Source organism: Bison bison, unplaced genomic scaffold (genome assembly GCF_000754665.1).
Source record: "Bison bison bison isolate TAMUID 2011002044 unplaced genomic scaffold, Bison_UMD1.0 scf7180017864134, whole genome shotgun sequence".
NCBI lineage: Eukaryota > Metazoa > Chordata > Mammalia > Artiodactyla > Bovidae > Bison > Bison bison.
In genome coordinates this window covers 8,738,200-8,759,289 of record NW_011494706.1, presented here as the reverse complement: position 1 = coordinate 8,759,289, position 21,090 = coordinate 8,738,200, and the positions used below count along the sequence as shown (strand labels likewise).

General features: G+C 42.0%; 1 protein-coding gene across 4 annotated transcripts in view; it reads left to right on the top strand.

Annotated features, from left to right (window-relative positions):
• The window catches only part of CDK14 (cyclin-dependent kinase 14), a 668,333-nt gene that overhangs the window by 250,983 nt on the left and 396,260 nt on the right, over positions 1-21,090 (top strand). For all 4 annotated transcript variants that reach the window (XM_010839815.1, XM_010839811.1, XM_010839814.1 and 1 more), the window contains exon 5: positions 16,946-17,040. In XM_010839815.1, the coding sequence (XP_010838117.1) occupies positions 16,946-17,040 (95 nt within the window). The remainder of the gene's footprint in view (positions 1-16,945; positions 17,041-21,090) is intronic.

Below are 21,090 nucleotides of genomic sequence, written 5' to 3'. Positions count from 1 at the left end.
GATAGCTGTGGCCAGCTTTGGTGTGATCAGTCATTACCTGGTTGTAGGCCCATTGTTGACCGTGGCTTTTATGAGGTGATTCACTGGGAAAGAGATGAGCATCGTGTAAGTAACCAAAATGGTACCCAGGAGTCTCACAGTGGGGCCTTGCTCCTGTGTGGAGTCATTCCCTGCAGTTTCCATCTCTCCCTTCCCCTTACTCTTTGTCGGTAGCAGTTTGTTTTCTGGCTGGTCCATTTCACCAAAGCTGTTATGTATGAATGGAGGAAGGTCAAACAGAACCTCAGCTCTCATTACCGTCTTTCCTTCTACGGCTCCATCAAAGAATTTGGGGGACGGGCTGGGGGAGGGGCTGGCAACATGATACTTACTTCTTTTTTCATTTAGATGCTTTATCTCAGAGAAGCAGAGCTAGTAATTGTACTTATCAAAACGTTTCTCTAGGCAGAGCCTACCAAGCAATAGGAGTTGGTTTTATATGCATGTTTATTCCATCATTAACCCACATAGAGTATGACATCCAGGGTTAGATAGTTGCAAATAAATCACAGGCCTTCAGTAAATGTTAGTTGAATGAATGAATAAGTAGTTTGTTAAAGAGATGCCCACCTAACAAGAGAGCAGAGAGCAAAGACTTTTGAATATTTTTCATTAAATTTTTTATTTAATAAAGAATTTTATTTTTATTAATATAAAATGCTAGCTCTAGATAAAAAAAAATTAAACAATAATAAATGTAAGAGAAAAGTAAACTACCATCCCACCCACGCGTCTGCTGAGCCCAGGGTCATTCGGTGCAGTGTTCATAGATTCTGGAGTACTGTCATCGTTCTTTAGTCGTTGTGTCTGACTCTTTGTGACCCTGTGGACTGTAGCCCACAAGGCTCCTCTGTGAGATTTCCCAAGCCAGAATACTGGAGTGGGTTGCTGTTTCCTTCTTTAGGGGATCTTCCTGACCCAGGGATCAATCCTGTGTCTCCTGCATTTGCAGGCAGATTCTTTACCACTGAGTCCCCAGGGAAGCCCTTCTGGACTATATCCACCCCTTCCACTTCCCTTTTGAATACAGACTGCTTTGAACCTGAGGCTTTTTTCCCCCACTGAGTATATCTTAGGCATTTCAATATTACTGCTTATAGTAACTTACTGCATTCTTTTTAATGACTGTGCAATTTTTGTCATATGAATGTGCCGTATTTTATTCAACCAAAACACAATGGATGGGCAGTTAGTTGCTCAATCGTGTCCGACTCTTTGAGACCCCTTGGACCATAGCTCACTAGGCTCCTCTGCCCATGGAATCTCCAGGCAAGATGCTGGAGTGGGTTGCCATCTACTTCTCCAGGGGATCTTCCCAACCCAAGGATTGAACTTGGGTCTCCCACATTGCAGGCAGATTCATCTGAGCCACTTACTATTTATTAAGAACATTGAAGAGAACATTCTTGGGTCTTTGTCTGTCTATTCCTTGAAGAAATGCTGGCTCAGGGGCTATGAGAAGTTTTTTCATTTTTGATAAATTTTGACCAGTCTCCCTTCCTACCCCAGTAATATCTGGTCTCAAAGTGTATGAGTGTGTTTATTTCCTTACAACCTTGTCAGTAAGAAATATTATTTGCATTAATTATTAATGATTTGAGTTTCTTGCTTTAGGTTTCCTCTCTAATAAGTGCCCTGCCCCTCATTTATTTCGTTTGTGCATCGGGGGTAAAGCCTATCAGGCCCATGAGCTTTACCTGTCATTCTCTGACTTGAAACCCCACAGGTTTATAGGCAGAAGCCTTAGCACTGTGGTTTGGGAATCAAGAGATCTGGCTCTTGGCCCAGCTTGGCGCTTGACTAACTCTTGCTACCTTGAATAAGTCCATTTTGTTTGTTTACTTCTCATTTTCCTTAGGAGGTAAATATCAGATGTTTAATGCCCACCTGATTTTTCTTTTTTAATCAGTCTTTGAGAGTGAATTGGAGAAAAGGGGCTAGAGAGGCGAAGTGATATACCAAATTATATGGCTTTTGACAATCTCTCCGGGCCAAGGTACTTGAAAAAGTACCTGAAAAAAGTATCTGAAAAAGTGCAAGTGTTGGACTACATACCCTCTGAGGTCTGTATAGATCTTTCAGATCTGTATTTGAAATGATGTGAGAAAGAAGTCCCGTGCTGGTAACCGTAAGGGCGCTGCCTCTTCCACCTAGTTTTTTTCATTGGCACTTTGAGCTGTACCGTTTGAAATGGACATAATTCCACTTCCGTCTATTCTCTTTGGTAGGAATTGTGACTTTTCTGTAGTTACAATTTCTTCCTTGTTCTCTTTCTAGTTCCCTTTCTCTCTCTTTTGTTGGTCTGTGGGACTCATAAAACCCACCTTGATTGGCTGCTTCCAGTTTCCTCATAATTATTACTGCAGCTTGTGTGATCAAAGTAATGTTGGATTTTTTTTTTATAAAAGATTTGTTAATTTTTGGCTGAGCTGGGTCTTCGTTGCTGTGCACAGGCCTCTGCTTTAGGTATAGTGAGCAGGGCTACTCCCTGTCAAGGCGGGGGAGCTTCTCATTGCTGTGGCTTCTCTTGTTGCGGAGCACGGGCTGAGTTGCCCCGCAGCAAGTGGGATCTTCCCAGACCAGGGTTCAAACGCACAACCCCTGCGCTGGCAGGTGGATTCTTAACCACTGGACCATGGGAAGCCCGATGTTGGCTTTTTAACACATGAAATATTAATTCATAGATCACGAATGTAGAGGTCCTTCAAGTAACAGGCTGGAAGAGCCTCTGTCACTCTGGAGGACAAGGAGGATGGGAAGCCGTAGCAGTAACGTGTTGTGTAAGGACCAGTTGTGTAGACACAACTTTTACCCACACCTGTTACTTCTGAAGAGCCAAAGTTGTGCATTTTATGTGAAAACCTCAGCTTCTTCAGTACTTATTAAATCTCTAAAACATTTTGCCGGGCAAACAAACAAAGCCATGGGTTGGCTTTGACTGTGCTGTAAACCCACATAAGGGTTGAAAACATCTTCCTTCTCTAATTGGGACCACCTTATTGTTATTGAGGTTATCTCATGCTGGGTAAAAATGTGAGGATGTAATTTTAGTTTTTAATAGGAGTTTTAAGAAATAGAATGTGGTTTAAATCTTTTACCATCTTTCCATAATCTGAAATATGAGTGGAAATAAAATCCTGCCTTTTTGGTTGTAGCATTGTATACAGCATTCCACCTCCTTATGAAAGGAAAAGGCCTGGTGACATCCTATAAGATGTTTCCTTGCTTCTTTATTTAAAGTCAGTGAAATATATAGCCTCAGTGTGTTTGTCAGTTACTACAACGTTTAGAGTGGATTTATTTTGATCAACATATCCAGGCAGAACTAAAAGCATTGTAGTAAGATAACCAGTCCACAGTAGAGCTCAGTCTTAGGGACTATTCTTATTGATGGCGATTTATGGGAGATCATGTCAAGATTTTATTTTTCTCGTTCATGTGTATTATTCAAGCTGCACTCAATAGACGTCTTCTATAAATTCAGCACTGAAAGGATTGCTGTGAGAATAGCAGGTGCATGCATGTGTGCTAAGTTGCCTCAGTCATGTCTGCTCTTTGCAACCCCCTGGACTGTAGCCCGCCAGGCTTATCTGTCCATAGGCTTCTCCAGGCAAGAATACTGGAGTGGGTTGCCATGCCCTCCTCCAGGGGATATTCCTGACCCAGGGATCAAACTCACATCTCTTATATCTCCTGCACCAGAGCAAAAGCAAATGATGAGTGAGTGGGGGATACAGACAGGTGGAGTTAGGTCACTGGGTAATTATAACATTGGGATGGGACAACTCACCGAGCTCAGAGACTGACAGAAAATGAATGCTTCTAGCTTGAGCTTGGCAGTCAGCAGACCCTTTCAAAGGAAATGACAGCTAAGTTGAGCTCTGAAGAGATGGCAGGGATGTCTGAGGCTCAGAGACTAGGAGGAAGGGAGCAGAAGAGATAGCATCCCAGAGGTCTGAGAGGATGAAGTGAATTGGAAATCTGTAAGAAGCACAATGCTTCCTCAGTGGCTCAGCAGTAGATTGCTCCTGCAATGCAGGATCTGCAGGAGACGCAGGTTCTATCCCCGGAAGATCTTCTGGAGGAGGAAATGGCAAGCCAGTCCCGTGTTCTTTTCTGGAGAATCCCTTGGACAGAGGAGCCTGGCAGGCTACAGTCCATGCGGTTGCAAAGAGCTGGGCACGACTGCAGTGACTTAGCACACACACCCAGACAAGAAGTGCCATATGGCTGGAGTTCACGGTGTAGAGGGAGGCGGAGCCTCTGAGATTAAGAGCCTTATCGCTCAGGTCGTTGGGAGTCGTGTTAGGCAGCCATTGAAATGTTTGAAGAAGAGGAGGTACTTGATCAGAGAAAGGTGAGTTTTTTTAAAAAAAGATGGATATTTTGGCCATGCTGGGTCTTTGTTGCTGCGTGCGGGATTTCTCTAGTTGTGGGCAGGGACTCCTCTCCTGTTGCGGAACATGGTCTGTAGGCGAGCGGACTCGGTAGTTGTGGCTCACGGCTTAGTCACTTTGCGGCATTTGGGATCTTCCCAGACCAGACGTCGAACTCGTGTCCCCTGTATTGGCAGGCAGATGCTTACCCACTGTGCCACCAGGAAAGCCCTAAACATGATTTTGAAAAGCCAGTTTGAACAGCAGTTGCCCCCTTAGCTCCCTTCTTTACCTATTACTCTCCTTTGAAGCCTCTTTAGTCCCGGTGATGATGCTTCAGGTGAAGAGTGTAGATAGGTTTGTGATAGCAGATGTCCTTCTAGTCTTCTTAGCTTCAGGCTTTTCTGCCTTTCACACCTGGAAAGAAACAAAGATAAAGGGAAACCATGATCACAGCAAAAGGCGAGGAGTGAAGAGGAGAGAACCAAGACAGTGGGAGAGAGGATGATGCTTTTGATTACAGAAACAGAATTCTCCTGTGTGAAGGGGTCGGGAGGGCAGGGTTTGAGTCTTGTGACCAAACTTCCATATATGAATTTCCTCAGTTGTCAGATGACGGGTTGGATTAGATGCTCTTGAGGGTGACATTTGGCTATTAAATTCTATGAGGACTGTTTGAGCTGTGAGTGATGGCTCAGTCACCTTGCGTTAAGTGAAAGATGTCTTTCATGCACTAAGATTTTACATATCTGTGTATGTATGAGTGTATGTGTGTGTGATACATATGAAACAAGGTGAAATTTCATTAAGGAGGAACATGTGGGTCCACAGGAGATAGAATACATTTGAGAACACGGCAGTCATGCCCATCATGGGGGGATGTTTGTCATAGTCCGGGAGTTGACTCCACATATGGAAAGGCAGGTTGTGTGAACAGGAACCGTTGTCGGTACCAGTCTCAAGTCTCAAGTGTGCCTTGCAGAGACACTGAAAAATTCTGCCCAGTCACAGCTTTCGAGGACCAAATGTTGAGCCTACCTTGGTAAGTGTAAAACCCAGTTATCCCTTCCCCTAGTTCCTCTGGTTGGCAGTATGGAAGACAGATGTACAAACTTCTTGGAAACTTTGAGATCATAGTACTATTTTTCTTTCCCCTTGTCGTTTTCTTGCATGGCTTTTTCTTTTTTCTTTTTAACTGCCGTGACAGTCTGAAGTTGCCTTGCTAATTTAGAAGCATAAAATGTGTAATGTACAACTTCCTTGTCTTTAACTTAACTTATATAGTTATCACAGCAGATAGATGTTCTGTCTTAAGCAATCCTGTGATACCTTGCATGAAATCTAGTACTTCTAAGATGTTGCCAGTTTCTGACAAATAGCTAGTGACTTTAAAAGGATGAGACTCTAAGAAAAATTTTTTAAAGTTACTATTTTTGTACTGAAGTGACTTTTTGAGCATAGAAGCAATTTAGAAAGTTCTTATTTTCAGAAGAGGTTGGGAGGAACCCCTCCCTAAACTCATTAAATACCATTTTTGCCCATGTGACTTTGCATTAACAGTTTTATTATCATCATCATAGGATTCTAAATGCTGAACACTTAAGATGTCACTCTGCCTTTCATAGGTGTGTTTGTTTTCCTGGATTTCCAAATATGGAAACATCTCCTTCAAATGCTCCCATAGCCAAGGCCATATGAAGCAGGAGCTAGTGAGAGCTCTCAGAGATGGGGTTTGCTAGCCTCTCTTTGTACAGTTGGAAGGCAATCCCTGAGTGAGTCTTTAATTGCTTTTCTTAAGTATCTTGTAAAACTCCTGAACATGTAAGTGGTACTGTGTGTGTGTGTGTGTGTGCTTGTTCATGCTCAGTCATGTCTAACTCTTTGTGACCCCATGGACTGGAGCTCACCAAGCTCCCCTGTCCATACAATTTCCCAGGCAAGAATACTGGAGGGGGTTGTCATTTCCTTCTCTAGGGGATCTTCCCAACCCAGGGTGTCATTTCCTTCTCTAGGGGATCTTCCCCACCCAGGAATTGGACCCGCATCTCTTACAGCTCCTGCATTGGCAAGTGGATTCTTCACCACTGGTGCCACCCAGGACGCCTGTTAAGTGGTGCTAGAACCTGTCAACTGTGGTGCCGTCAATAGCTGAGCATCAGTGCAGCCCAAGCATAGGGACCACGTGACTGAGCGGAGCAGACTGGGACTCGGCGTATAGCGACCTTCTCAGAAGGGGCAGAGCTTCCTTGGCTGAGATGAACTTGGCTTCTCACCTGGGCCACCACTGATTAAGGCCGCATGAAGGGAATTCAAGGTCTGGTCCAGGCCTAGGGACAGTGGGGTGACTTCTGTCCTGGGGAGGTCAAAGTGAAGGTGACGTGACTGCCTGAAGCTGAACTAATTTTGTGAGAAACACGGTGCTCTGGGGCTGTGTACTGTCTACTGAGTTCTGCTTTCATTTGTAATTTTTATGACTCTGACTTTCTTGTTCAGTCAGATGAAGTGATGTTATGTGTGAAGTTTCAAGTCAGGGGATATTCAAGGGTAGACATGAACCCCCACTGAGATTCCTGTTCATTTTTCATGGTCTTTCACTTCGCCTCCTCCTTTGCTCATCGTCTGTTTACAGTTATCTCCAGACCTGCTGTTGGTTTCTGTTTATCAAAGCTCTGGTGCTGAGGCAATAAAATGTATTGCAAACATTTTATATAAAACTTAGCTCTTTCACAGAGTTTAGAAATTGTGGTGGAATTGTAAAGAAAGAAAGAAAGTGAAGTTGCTCAGTCGTGTACGACTCTTTGCGACCCCATGGGCAGTAGCCTGCACCAGGCTCCTCCATCCATGGGATTTTCTAGGCAAGAGTACTGGAGTGGGTTGCCATTTCCTTCTCCAGGGAATCTTCCTGACCCAGGGATTGAACCCAGGTCTCCCGCATTGTAGACAGGCGCTTTACCATCTGAGCCACCAGTGGAATTGTAAAGGCCTTATAAATCATGACCTTTTCAACATTTTATTCATGTTGAAAATATGACCTCACATTTTTGGGGTTTTTGAGCAGGAGAAAATCCACATACATCAAAATGCCATCAAATTTTCAGAATAAAGAATTCTCTTTGTTTTCTAGGCCAAGACTATATTTTTTGGTGGAATCTATCTTAATGGCTGTGTGTGTGTGTGTGTGTGTGTGTGAAAGGGAGAGACAGAGAGAAACAGAGATAGATAGAAGTAGATACTAGGTACATTAACTGATCAAATTGCTGTTTTTATTTATTTGCTCTTGGAACAGTGAGTAGATTGCAGTGTGACTAAGTTCATAGACACACCCACACTCACAGACACACACCCCCCTCAAGTAGTTACCCACTGTATTTAAAAACCATGACATAGCCCTGCGATTTTCAAACTTTAGGAGATGTAAGGGTTGAATAGAAAACTTGGTTGACATATAACATACAAGTTCCATGAGAACAAAAGCGTACATGTTTCCCTGTGGTGATTGGCACATGGTAGATGTTGACTACTTGTTGGGTGATTCTGGGGCCCAGCGCGTGTAGCCTTGGCTTTGGTAGATTTGCTGTGGGGCCTCATTCACTGGCCACTTGACTTTGAGAGGTGGCTGAAGCACCACGCTTGGCGAAGCACCTCCTGGTGGGACCACAGCTGTGGCTGTGGGGAGCAGGGGATGGAGAGTCCTGTGTCTGAAAACCTGCCCTGCTGTGTGGAGGAGTCCGACAGTGCTTTCGAGGGCCAGAGTCTTAGGTGCAGGTCCTTAGACTAGGACTTGCAGCCATGGCAAGGAGTATATTTTATGACTTTAGACTTATTTTAACTTTTGTAAAAGAATACAGTGATAGCAATTCACATAATTTTATGTGGGGAGAGGTTATTTAAGTCTAGTCAGACAGAGATAGCCATTAATGTTATGATATAAATGTTTATTCTTCTTAACAAAGTGTAAGGGGATTGATGCCAAATCACATTTTTTTTGCATACTTTGCAATATTCTTTCTGTCTATACATGTAACCCACCATAATAAAGTGTAAAAATAGTTCAAAAAAGTAAATTGCCTAACAGCTTTTATACCTGGTTGTTATGGCCAGACGAAAACAACTTGGACCAAGTCTTTCAGTAACCCTCAGCACCTCCATGGTCTCTCTCCTGCCTAAAAACAGCACATGGAGCATGACCACCACTGTCTCCAACCCTGTTTGCTTGGCATGAGTTTTTTTTTCTGCCAAAGGTACTAGTGAGGTGTTTACATTTGAGAAGAACCGCATGTCTTGCACTCATGCACATCCCATATATGCATGGCTGTGTCCAGGGGCACATAGGAACAAGATTAGCTGGAGCAGAAAGGCAGCCGATGGGTCGTTTATAGGTTCAGCTGGGAGTTGTTTAGTCGCTAAGTCGTGTCCAACTCTTTGAGACTCCATGGACAGCAGCCCACCAGGCTCCTCTGTCTGTGGGGTTCTCCAGGCAAGAATATTAGAGTGGGTTGTCATTTCCTTCGCCAGGGGGTCTTCCCGACCCAGGGATAGAACTTGTGTCTCTTGCATTAACAGGGGGATTCTTTATGACTGTGCCTCCAGGGAAGCCCTCAATTGGAAGTAGTTGGAAACAAAAGTAGAAGTCTTTTGCAGTGAGTAAGTTAACCTTAATGTGGGAAAGTGACCACTTAGACAAGAAAAACTTTCAATATTTTGGATTTCAGTGCAAATTAGAGGCCTCCCAAGTTCCAGGATATGAAAAGAAACCCTCATAATGCACAGAGTGGCACCACTCCCTTTGTGAGAAGGGGTCAGTAGTGAAGGGTCACCCTATAGTTATAATCATTAATTATTATAGCTGCGCATTAATTGTGTAAACAGCAGCGTACCTTTTGTAAGGCCTTCCTAGGTGATGATGGAGGTAAAGAACCTGCCAGCCAATGCAGGGGATGAAAGCGCTGCAGGTTTCATCCCTGGGTTGGGAAGATCCCCTGGAGTAAGAAGTGGCAACCCGCTCCAGTGTTCTTGCCTAGAGAATCCCATGGACAGAGGACCCTGGCGGGTCACAAAGAGTCAGACATGACTGAAGTTACTTAGCACACAAAATACTATTTTATAGCATTATTTCAATTTTCTTTGGCCAATCTTATAGTGTTTTTTTAGTTTTATTTGGCCAATCTACTGTAATAAAGAACTTTTCCAGATATGTCTTTTATTATAAGAGGAATATATCTTTATCATAACAATTCAAATTTTATCAAAAAGTACTCATACAAATTGTTTCTATATCCCTCCCCTCTTCAATAACCATAGTTTCATGAACAGATGCTTCCTTTTTTTTTTGTATTCAGGATTGATTATTGACCATTTGGCAGCTGATTAATTGGTTTCAGTGTTAACAATGGGAAAAGTAACTATGCCTCTGTGAAAAAGTTAAAATTGGTTTGAACCAGGTAAACTCTATTGGGTTGAGCCACTGGAAATTGCTGTGTTAGTAGATCAAAAATGCCAAATATTGGCTGTTTCATGTGGCTAAGCTGTTCTTTTAGAGGAATCTCTTCTTTGAGTGATTTAGGAAGCAGTCCTACAGTGTGGAAATAGACCCCAGATGACTGATCTTTGCCAGTAGTCAAGAGGATACACAGGTACTGATGGCAGGGAGAATAGTTGAGGTTGTAATGTCAGGACTACATTTCAGGTCTGTGACTTTGTGGAAATTGGGAGGGGAAAAGAGCAGGGGAAATATGTAGTGGGGTTGAAGTTAGTCTATTCCCCAATGCTGCTGCTGCTGCTGCTAAGTTGCTTCAGTCGTGTCCGACTCTGTGCAACCCCATAGACGGCAGCCCACCAGGCTCCCCCGTCCCTGGGATTCTCCAGGCAAGAACACTGGAGTGGGTTTCCATTTCCTTCTCCAATGCGTGAAAGTGAAGTCGCTCAGTCGTGTCCGACTCTTAGCGACCCCATGGACTGCAGCCCACCAGGCTCCTCTGTCCATGGGACTCTCCAGGCAAGAGTACTGGAGTGGGGTGCCATTGCCTTCTCCACTATTCCCCAATAGCAAGTCTTAACTAGGGAGTAAGTAAAACAGTAGACTTTTTGGTGGATGGAAAACAAGTTTTGTGATGTTTATAAAGTATTCCTAACCTGTCTTATTATCCTTCCACATTTGGACAGCATCTGGTGAGTGAAAAACATGTCTCTAAATCCTTAACGTGATTTTAGCTAAATTAAGTCTATAGGGCATCACATGCGTTTTAACTTTGTGTTCTGGATTAGCTGTGGTCTCTTTCCCCATAACAGAGAGTTAATGCTTTTTCATATAAACTTGGTATGTGCTGTGCTTAGTTGCCCAGTCCCGTCAGACTCTCTGCAGTCCCATGGACTGTGGCCGCCAGGCTCCCCTATCCGTGGGGATTCTCCAGGCAAGAATACTGGAGTGCGTTGCCACTCCTTCTTCCAGGGATCTTCCTGACTCAGGGATTGAACCCACATGTCCCGCATTGCAGGCAGATTCTTTACCATCTGAGCCACCAGCGAAGACCGAGAATACTGGAGTGGGTTAGTCTATCCCTTCTCCAAGGGATCTTCCCGACCCAGGAATCCAGCTGGGGTTTCCTGCATTGCAGGCAGATTCTTTACCAGTTGAGCTACTGGGAAGCTCAAATTTGGTGTAAATGTGTATAAAAGTATAAAAAGTAAACATGAAGTGAAAAATACAATTCCGTTTTTTTTTTTTTAACCCGATTCTCTCACTTTTTTACTTCTTAGTTTATGGTTTGTGTGAGTATGTGCATTTTAGATCAGATCTCATTTAGGGGAAAATTCAGAACTGAGCAGGACTACACTATTTCTCCTAATATGCAGCCACAGTGCGCAGCATACCTTCTGGAACCATGCGCAAGTTACCCTGGAGCTGTTTTCAGGGCAGGCACGGGTTCCTTTCTCTGTTGTGATCACCTCATCACAGGCAAGCACTTTTGTCTTTCTCTGTGTTTATCTTGTTGTTCTTATTTGCCCTTAAGTTTTTCCCATTCAGAATATTTTTGCTTTCAAAATATTCAGAATCCAGTAGCAAGTAAGTGAGAACTTCTTGCAGAATATAAATAAATAGATAAATTAGGAGTTTGTGATTAACATATACGCAGTACTGTGTATTAAATAGGTAAACAATAAGAACTACTATATAGCTTCAGGAACTATAGTCAGTGTCTTGTAATAACATATAATGGAAAAGAATCGGAAAAAGAATGTGTGTGTTTGTGTGTGTGTGTGCGTGTGTGTATACACCTGAATCACTTTGCCGTACACTTGAAACTAACACAGCATTGTAACTAGCTATACTTCAATTAAAAAATAAAGTAGGCAAAGGAAGAAAGTATACTATTTCTAGTATAAGGCGAATATCAACAGCTTTAGATCTATCTGGGCTTCCCTGGTGGCTCCGATGGAAAAGAACCTGCCTGCTAATGCAGGAGACCTGAGTTCGATCCCTGAGTCAGGAAGATCCCCTGGAGAAGGGAAAGGCCACCCACTCTAGTATTCTTGCCTAGAAAATCCCATGGACAGAGGAGCCTGGAGCGCTTCAGTCCACGGGGTCGCAGAGCTGGACACACCGAATGTCGAACACACACAGATCTGTCTATCTGCGGGCTTGAGGCAAAAGTTTAGTCTGTTGGGGTTGTAGTTTGAAATATGGTTGCTTTCTTGTGTAATAATAAGTAATAATCTTTGTTTTCTGGGAAAATCAGGTAGCAGCACCTCCAGCCCACACCACTGGGGTTGACACAGAAAGGGAACATGTAAAATGATGAGGGGAGAATGTGAACACACTTGTTCCTTCCAGAGGCTAAAGGGGAGTGAGCAAGCTTGGATTGCATTTATTTGTGATATCTCCTTTCCTAGCAATAAGATGTCAAATAATGACCTAGAAGACTATTTGACTTCGTAAAGAAAGGTTCTATTTGTCATTTCTTTGTTAACATTGCTTTTAAAATAACCCCTTCAGTGAAAAAATGAACACGCTCTGAATTTTTCGATAACATAATTTATTTTAATCATGATGAGGTTGGTGTTTAGACTGAGCGCCGAAGAATTGATGCTTTTGAACTGTGGTGTTGGAGAAGACTCTTGAGAGTCTCTTGGACTGCAAGGAGATCCAACCAGTCCATTCTGAAGGAGATCAGCCCTGGGATTTCTTTGGAAGGAATGATGCTAAAGCTGAAACTCCAGTACTTTGGCTACCTCATGCGAAGAGTTGACTCATTGGAAAAGACTCTGATGCTGGGAGGGGTTGGGGGCAGGAGGAGAAGGGGACAACAGAGGATGAGATGGCTGGATGGCATCACCGACTCAATGGACGTGAGTCTGAGTGAACTCCAGGAGTTGGTGATGGACAGGGAGGCCTGGTGTGCTGCGATTCATGGGGTCGCAAAGAGTCGGACACGACTGAGCGACTCATCTGATCTGATCTCATCTGATCTGTTTCACCTCAGAGTGGAAACCTAGGATGTTTATTCTGAAAGCAGAAGGTCGAGGTCTGTATATGGTGGATGAGTGGGTGTCTGAACTTGTTCCCACACTGAGGGGCGGCTCTCTATGTCCTGTCCTGCCAAGACTTTGCGGTTATCTTTATGAGCAACATGTTTTTCTGCTTTTGTATTGTTTCAACGTGGCCCCAAATTGATTGTTAGAAATTTTACCCTCAACCTTAATTACAAGTCCTTTATGTCATGTAGAATCATACCTTTCCAAGCCTCACTGGTGAAATGAATTTAAAATGTTTGCCATATGTTTGCTTAAAACTTGCGGGAAACCAAGCGTGCTGGGATTGTTAAAGCCAGTGTTACAGGATTTGTTTTGTATGTAAACGATGAGAAAATAACATGTGGTATATTTGAGATATTATTAGGATTACATGGAGTGTTATTTTGACAGTGTTTGTCTTGCAAAGGGAGACATAGTGGCTCTGGGACTTGTGGTGTTAATCACGCACCCGCTTGGCAGCCAGGAGGCTTCCTCGCCTTGGCAACCAGGAGGCTTCCTCGCCTTGGCAACGGCAGGAATAACAGTATCTGGCACCTGGCTTGGAGCAGAGACTGTTGTGCTGGCAGCTTTCAAGTTAGTCAGGTCTGCCACCTACCCTCATGTTGGTAGATATTGTGGACGGTTTTGTGCCCTTCAATGCCATTTTTCTGCCGTCAGTTTTGAAATTAATGGCTTATCCTTTTCCAAATACGAGTTCATTATGTTAATCTCAAAAGAAAAAGGGCTTGCTTTCAAACAGTTCTTGGTCATTATTTAACCGATAGTGTGTTTTTTAAACTGTATGTAAATATAGTTAGAAGTCTAAAACCTATAATAATTGAGAGTTAATACATTGAAACGTGGAGGCTTTGAGTGTTTGTGTAGAAATGGTAAAAAAAAAAATACCATATTTAAAAAAAAATGAAATGACAGGGACTTCCCTTGTGTTTCAGTGGTTAAGACTCTGCTTCTAATGCAGGGGTCATGGGCTCAGTCCCAGGTTGGGGAACTAAGATCCTACGTGCCACGGGGCACAGCCAAAAAAAGAAAAAAAGAGCATGGCCTTTTTTTGTATAATATCGGTCACAGTTAAGAAAAGATGTTTTTTCACAGGATGAATGATGGCAGAGATTTGATTTTACTGAAATTGTAGGAAAAACACAATGGGAAATGATGGGCATGAAGTCGTTGCTTTGAGAAATGGGAAACAATTTAGGTCTAAATGGTCAGAGAAGCAGGGTGATAGTGGGAGAAAAGTAATAATCATAATAAAAGCAACAACAAAATTCCTAGGCAAAGGGTTCTTAGAGCGTGGATCATCCATAGATTGTAAGCTTCAGTACCTTTTTGGAGGTCTTGCTGATAAGGATGGATCAGCGCTTGACAAACTGAGGGGATAACTTGAAAAATCAAATTGGACAAAATTACAAACGATGTATATCTTTCCAAAACTTGCCTCACAAAGCTAGGTTCCTTTCATAAGCGTGATACCCATGAGGTCCTTAATTCATTCCACCTATGCGTATTCCCACACTGCGAAGTACTGTGCCTGGCCATCATTTCCAAATACCCTGTTGTGGTTTGAAATCTTGATCTCTAAGGATGAGTCTGTCTTAGAAGACTAATGTGGGGCCAAGTGTCATTTTAAAAATGAGCACATGTGAAGCTGGTCCCCAGACTGATGATGAATGCCTGGAAATTAGCCATGTAATATGCTTCAGTTGTTTGAGGCTGATGGTTGAATAATTAAATATTTGAATAATTAAAAGAAAGAAGATTGTAAATTATTGGAATCAACAATACTAAACTCTGTCATACATCTTTGTAGTGCTTATTTCTTCAAAGTTTGTGTCTGTACTGTTATTGTTATTTTTGGTAAGTATTTTGTCGTGAGTGCTAGTTTTACAAAGCTCTGATAAATCTGTAAATATTTCATGTATGTATTTTATTTATTTATTTTTGGGTACCCCTGGTCTTTTCTACCATGCACAGGCTCTCTCCCATTGCAGCGAGTGGGGTCTCCTCTCCAGCTGCAGTGAGTGGGGTCCCCTCTCCAGCTGCAGCGGGTGGGGTCCCCTCTCCGGCTGCAGCGGGTGGGGTCCCCTCTCCGGCTGCAGCGGGTGGGGTCCCCTCTCCGGCTGCAGCGAGTGGGGTCCCCTCTCCGGCTGCAGCGAGTGGGGTCCCCTCTCCAGCTGCAGAGAGTGGGGTCTCCTCTCCAGCTGCAGTGAGTGGGGTCTCCTCTCCAGCTGCAGTGCGTGGGGTCTCCTCTCCAGCTGCAGTGCATGGGCTCCCTACTGTGGTGGCTCCAATGGTTGTGGCACTGAGCCTAGTTTCTCTGCTGCATATTAAACCTTCCCGGATCAGGGACTGAACTTGTGTCCCCTGCATTGGCAGGTGGATTCTTTACCACTGAACTACCAGAGAAGTCCAAAATATTTTTACTTTTTTGTAGGACTTCCCTTGGATAGCTTAGACTTCTCTGGCCTTGGGCAGCACATGAAGCTGCCAATTCGGTTTCAGAGGAAACATACTTCTTCGTGGTCTTCTGGTGTTGGAACCAGCCACACCACGGAATTCTCAGTCTGAATGGCCTTGTTTGGGCCAATTAGGTATTTATTGAAGTATATCTTGGGATTAAAGATATATTACCGTCCTGAAGTAGGTTTGCCTGGTGAAGACAGTGGAAATTCAAGGCAATAATAACTAAAAACAGGAGCTTGCATTCATGGGAGTCATACAAGAGTGTACTAGTCTCCACGTTTTCTCTCTCTCTTCTCTGGGGACTGTCCTGTACAGCTTTTTTTGCATGATGACTCCATATCTAAAATATCATTTTATTTGAGTAAAATATTAGATAATCTAGATTTGTTTCTTTTAGTATGTTAAAACACAGGTATATCTTTTTATTTTTTAAAATAAACTTTATTTTTCTAGAGCAGCTTTAAGGTCAAAGCAAAATTGAGTGGAAAGTGCAGAGGATTTTCCTGTACTTTCTTCCCTGCCTCCCACCCCAACCCTCCCTACTGTTGGTATCTCTCAGCAGAGTGGTGCATTTGTTACGATAGAGGAACCTACCTTGACACCTGATAATCACCCAAAGTCCGGAGTTTACATTAGGGTTCACGTTTGGTGTTATAAATCCCCTTCTAAAGAGGTGGGCTTGCAACACTATTGAGTATCAAGGGTTTGAGGTTTGTCCAGGGCCATCAGTGTCAGTGACTAGGTTCTCAATAAATATTTGATGAATATGTGAGCAATTACAAGTTCCTGATAGAAAACATGTAAAACACGTATTTGGTGTTTCTCTTTTCTCTTTAGGGTATATACCAAAAACCAAAATTGAAGACACAGTGTTACTAAAATAATTAACAATGGTAGAAAAAGCTTCTGTTCTTTAAATGTTCTACCTGAATGGTCATTGGTATAGGCCAAAAGAAAAAAAAAAAAAAAAAAAAAAATATATATATATATATATAAAAGATACACCATATGAACACTAATCAAAATCAAGCTGAAGTGGCAATATTAATTGCCAGGGACAAAATACTTCAGAGTGAAGAAAATTACAAGGGACAAAGAGATGCTTTATGTATTGATAAAAGGGCCTGATTCACAGAATGCAACAATCTTAAATGTTATGTGTAGCAAACTACAGCTTCAAAGCACACAAAGCCGAAACTAAGAGAATTCAAATAAGAAATTGACAGATCCCCAATTACAGTTGAGGATGTCACCATCCCTCAGTCATTGAAAGAACCACTCTCCAGAGAACTAGCAAATATATTGAAGAATTCAATGACAACATCAACCAACAGGCTGTAATTGACACTTACAGAAACCGCCATTCAACATCAGCAGAATATTTATTTCATACATATGGAGATAAGCCATATCTATATTGGCATAGAAAGTGGAAAAATAGGTATATTTCATCTGATGATGTACCAGTACAATAAAAGAAGCTTATCAGTTGGTTGTTACCCATAATAACGTATCTGTTTGTTCACTTTCTCTTACAGCCTCTCTGTTAAAAGGACTAAAACATGCTAACATAGTGTTACTTCATGACATCATCCACACCAAGGAGACACTGACACTTGTGTTTGAGTATGTGGTGAGTAAGATGAGAATTCAGATTTTATAATTATGAGCAAAAGTCTTATAGTATTATCATAGAGTTTTGTCTTTAGGTAGCTATACTGAAGTATTTTATCTGAGTACATGAGACTTATTTTGCATAATTTTGAATGGTATGTGTTTTAAAGAAAAATCCAGAAAAAATGTTCAGTTGAAGTTTCACTAGCTATATGATCTGTTATAACCTGTTTGTTACTAGTACACTTTCTAAATTTCGGCTTTATCAAGTAATATAAAACAATATGATGGTGAGCACTCCATCAAAGGAAGTTCACAGACAACAAAAATGTTTTCTCCTTTGGATTTATAACTTGGGTTCAGAAAAGCATCCTTATTCAGGTGATATTTGTAGAGAAAAGGCTGATACTTACAATTTAGACTTCACAGTTTTTCCCCTTGGTTAGTATTTCAGCTATTAATTAAAACTTCCAATTTGCATAGCACACGGTGTAATGATCTTATTCTGTTGAGACTTGGGCTTGAACTCATAATTAATCTTTCTCCGTTTCTCTTAGAAAAACATATGGTATTTGTGTAGCACCATTTCAGCATTTAACTGTGGAATCATGAAATGTAACCATGATAATTAACATCCCAATTTTCACAGATGGATCTGAGAACATGTAATTTACAAGATACAAATGACATTGGTGGAGACTTTTATTGAGAAGAGTAGCTGTTGGTATTGTGACTGTATTAAGATCCCATTTTGTAATTACCACACTACTTTAAAAAAAACTGAAATAGTGTCCATTTTTCCTTAAAAATATATAATAGAATGAATATTTACAACATTTTATCTTGCTAATGTCTGCCTAAGTCTGTCATTTAAAAATTGTTGTCTTATGAAAAAGCCATTCATCTTGTCTATTTACATATAAATGATGGATACATTTGAATAATATGGTAATGTGGCTACAAGGACAGCTAGAACTGAGCAGTTGCATATATTACATGCTACCAAGAATGGATGCAGATTCAGACATCAATGCAAATATAATTTCTTTTGTTTAATTGATGATTTGGGGGTCAATAATGTATTCAGCTGATGTAAAATTGGAATTTTTGTTCCATATTTTCCAGTATGTCTAGTTGCAGTATTTCTGTTAAATCCAAATTTTTTTTCTCAGTATACTTCAGTAACTTATAAAAGAGTTTCAAAAATATACTTGTTCCATCCCCCCAAATTGGATAATTTAATTGAGAAGAAGAAAAACTTAGTTTGGTCCCTAAAATCAGTAACGTTGATAGAGTAATGAACAAAAATAATGTGAAATTGGGTCTTTCGAATCTTAAAAGAAAATGAAATATATTTGTGAGGCTAAAAATATGCCCATTGAAGCACACTGTCATTTTGTGCTTTTATATTCTGTGGAAATTGCCATATAAAAGGAAGGAAATGCACCATCCTGCAGTATTTGTCAACTGATTGCGACTGACTGCTAAACTCATTCTTCTTTGTGTGAGTGAACTTCTCCTTGGCCCCAGTTCTTGTGGAGACATGCCAGCTCCTCTTCAATAAGCCACATAATAGCATGCACATATGCAGTACTCTGTGGGCATTTCATGCCTTTCAAAAATGGAATATTGCCTGCCATCTAGCAGCCGTCAGACTGCAGCCATGCCCTACCGTGAGCCCTCAGGAGGCTCAGGATGTGAAAAACACAGCAAACTGGCATGATCTCAGTGAGCTCTGACGCTTGCATTGTGCCATCCTGGTGGCTCAGTGGTAAAGAATCCACCTGCAGTGCAGGAGACTTGGGTTCAATTCCTGGGTTTGGAAGATCCCCTGGAGGAAGAAATGGCAACCCTCTCCCATGTTCTTGCCTGGAAAATTCCACGGGTAGAGAAGCCTAGTGGACTACAGTCCATGGGATCAAAGATTGAGACACGACTCAGCGACTGAACACGTTATAATACATACGTAGAAAAGCGCTGAATTCATTAACTTGAGAAGTCTGGTTTTCTTTAATTAACAATGATCTTTTGATGTTCAGACAACCTGCCCCTTGTTGCAAAATTTCTATATAACCTGGCTCCTCCCCTCGCCTCCTTGAAGCAGTTCTCAGGTTCACGTGAGATGCTGTCACCCAGGCTTGAAATCCTAAAATTTCCTGCCAGGCGGAACATAACTCTCAGCCTTTAGGTTGTGACTATTTTCAGGTTGACACCTAACTTCTCTGGGGCAGCGAAGATGTAGATTTCCCTGTTCTCTTTTAGAGAATGGGCATACTCATGTCATTCATTTCTTATGACTGCCCTCCTTGCCTCCTCATCTCTAGTTCTCTATTCCACCTGTATCTCTTTATATTCCCACTGTTCTTTGCCTTTCTCTTCACTGCCTTTCTTTGTTTGTTATTTTCTATTCACTTCATCTCCTGCCCTTTTGCCTCTCTGATGAAGTTAGTACTTCTTGTGGCCTCAACTGTAGTTTGTTTGGCTTTTGTTTGTTCTAAGGAAAATATTCCACTGAATGTCTGAAATCAGAGTTGGGGAGGCTGGGACAACAGACTGGGGAGGGGAAGAGCTCTGTGCTGTAGAAATTCCTTAGAAGAGTTTTCTAAGTTAGAGTTGGGAAGGTGTAGACTCCTTGACAGTATTAACCTGACTCAGTGATAGTTGCCTAATACAGAAATAACTTCCTGAGTATTTTCTAAAGCTTTTGTTTTCTTACACTTTTTTCATTGCTTGTTTTTTTTTTTTAACATATGCCAATGGAAAATTAAGATTCTTACATACTTTAATGAATTAATTGGGACTTCTCTCATAGCTCAGTTGGTAAAGAATCTGCCTGCGATGCAGGAGACCCCAGTTCAATTCCTAGATTGGGAAGATCCACTGGAGAAGGGATAGGCTACTCAATCCAGTATTCTTGGGCTTCCCTTGTGGCTCAGCCTGCAATACATTTTTATATGCCAATGGAAAATTAAGATTCTTACATACTTTAATTGAATTAATTTAATCAGATTGCTTTCCTCACAGTATCTGGCAGGAATAAATTTTCTTCTCTTGCATGTTTCACAGCAGTGGAAGGGTGATAGAAATTTCAAAGCATGCTATGCCACAGGAATTAGAGCAGATCTAGTGGAGGGATGCAGAGCAGGAAACAGGAGGCACTTGTAGATTTGCGATGATGAGTGAAGGGTCAGAAAGGGAGGCAAAATAATGTTTAAGACAAGTATGACCACAGTACTGAAAACCAGCAATGAAAACGTATTGAGTTTTATGCTGGGCACTGTGCTGGGGTTTTATGTTCATTTTCACTTTTGATGTTCTCAGTAGTCTTATGGGTCTGTGACTATTGCCACTTTATAAAGAAGAAACCTAAGCATTTGGGAGACGAAATGCTTTTTAGGATTTTGCAGCAAGAAAGATAGACTCAGATCCATCTCACTTTGAACCCTAGTGGCAATATTGTGTCCCCTGTTTATGTTCCACTTTACTTAGGGTGCGCCTTTGGTCAGAAGGAGGAAAGGAAACTCTTTTTTCTTTCCACAACTCTTCTTTTTTCTGCACTTAAAGATATAGCTGTATTTAGGAGGAGCCAAGATGGCGGAGGAGTAGGACGGGGAGAACACTTTCTCCCCCACAAATTCATCAAAAGAGCATTTAAACGTCGAGTAAATTCCACAAAACAACTTCTGAATGCCGGCAGAGGACATCAGGCACCCAGAAAAGCAATCCAACTCTTCGAAAGGAGGTAGGAAAAAATATAAAAGACAAAAAAAGAGACAAAAGAGGGAGGGACGGAGTTCTGTCCCGGGAAGGGAGTCTTAAAAAGAGAGAAGTTTCCAAACACCAGGAAACCTTCTCACTGCCGAATCTGTGCCGAGCTTTGGAAGCACAGAGGGCAACATAACAGGAAGAAAAAATAAATAAACAATTAAAACTCAAAGATTGCGAGCCCTACGGTAACTCCCCCAGTGGAGAAGCAGCGCAGACGCCTGCATGCGCCATTAGCAAGCGGGGGCTGGGCAGGGAGGCGCAGCGCGGGCTGCATCGCTTAGAGTAAGAATCTGGCCTGAAT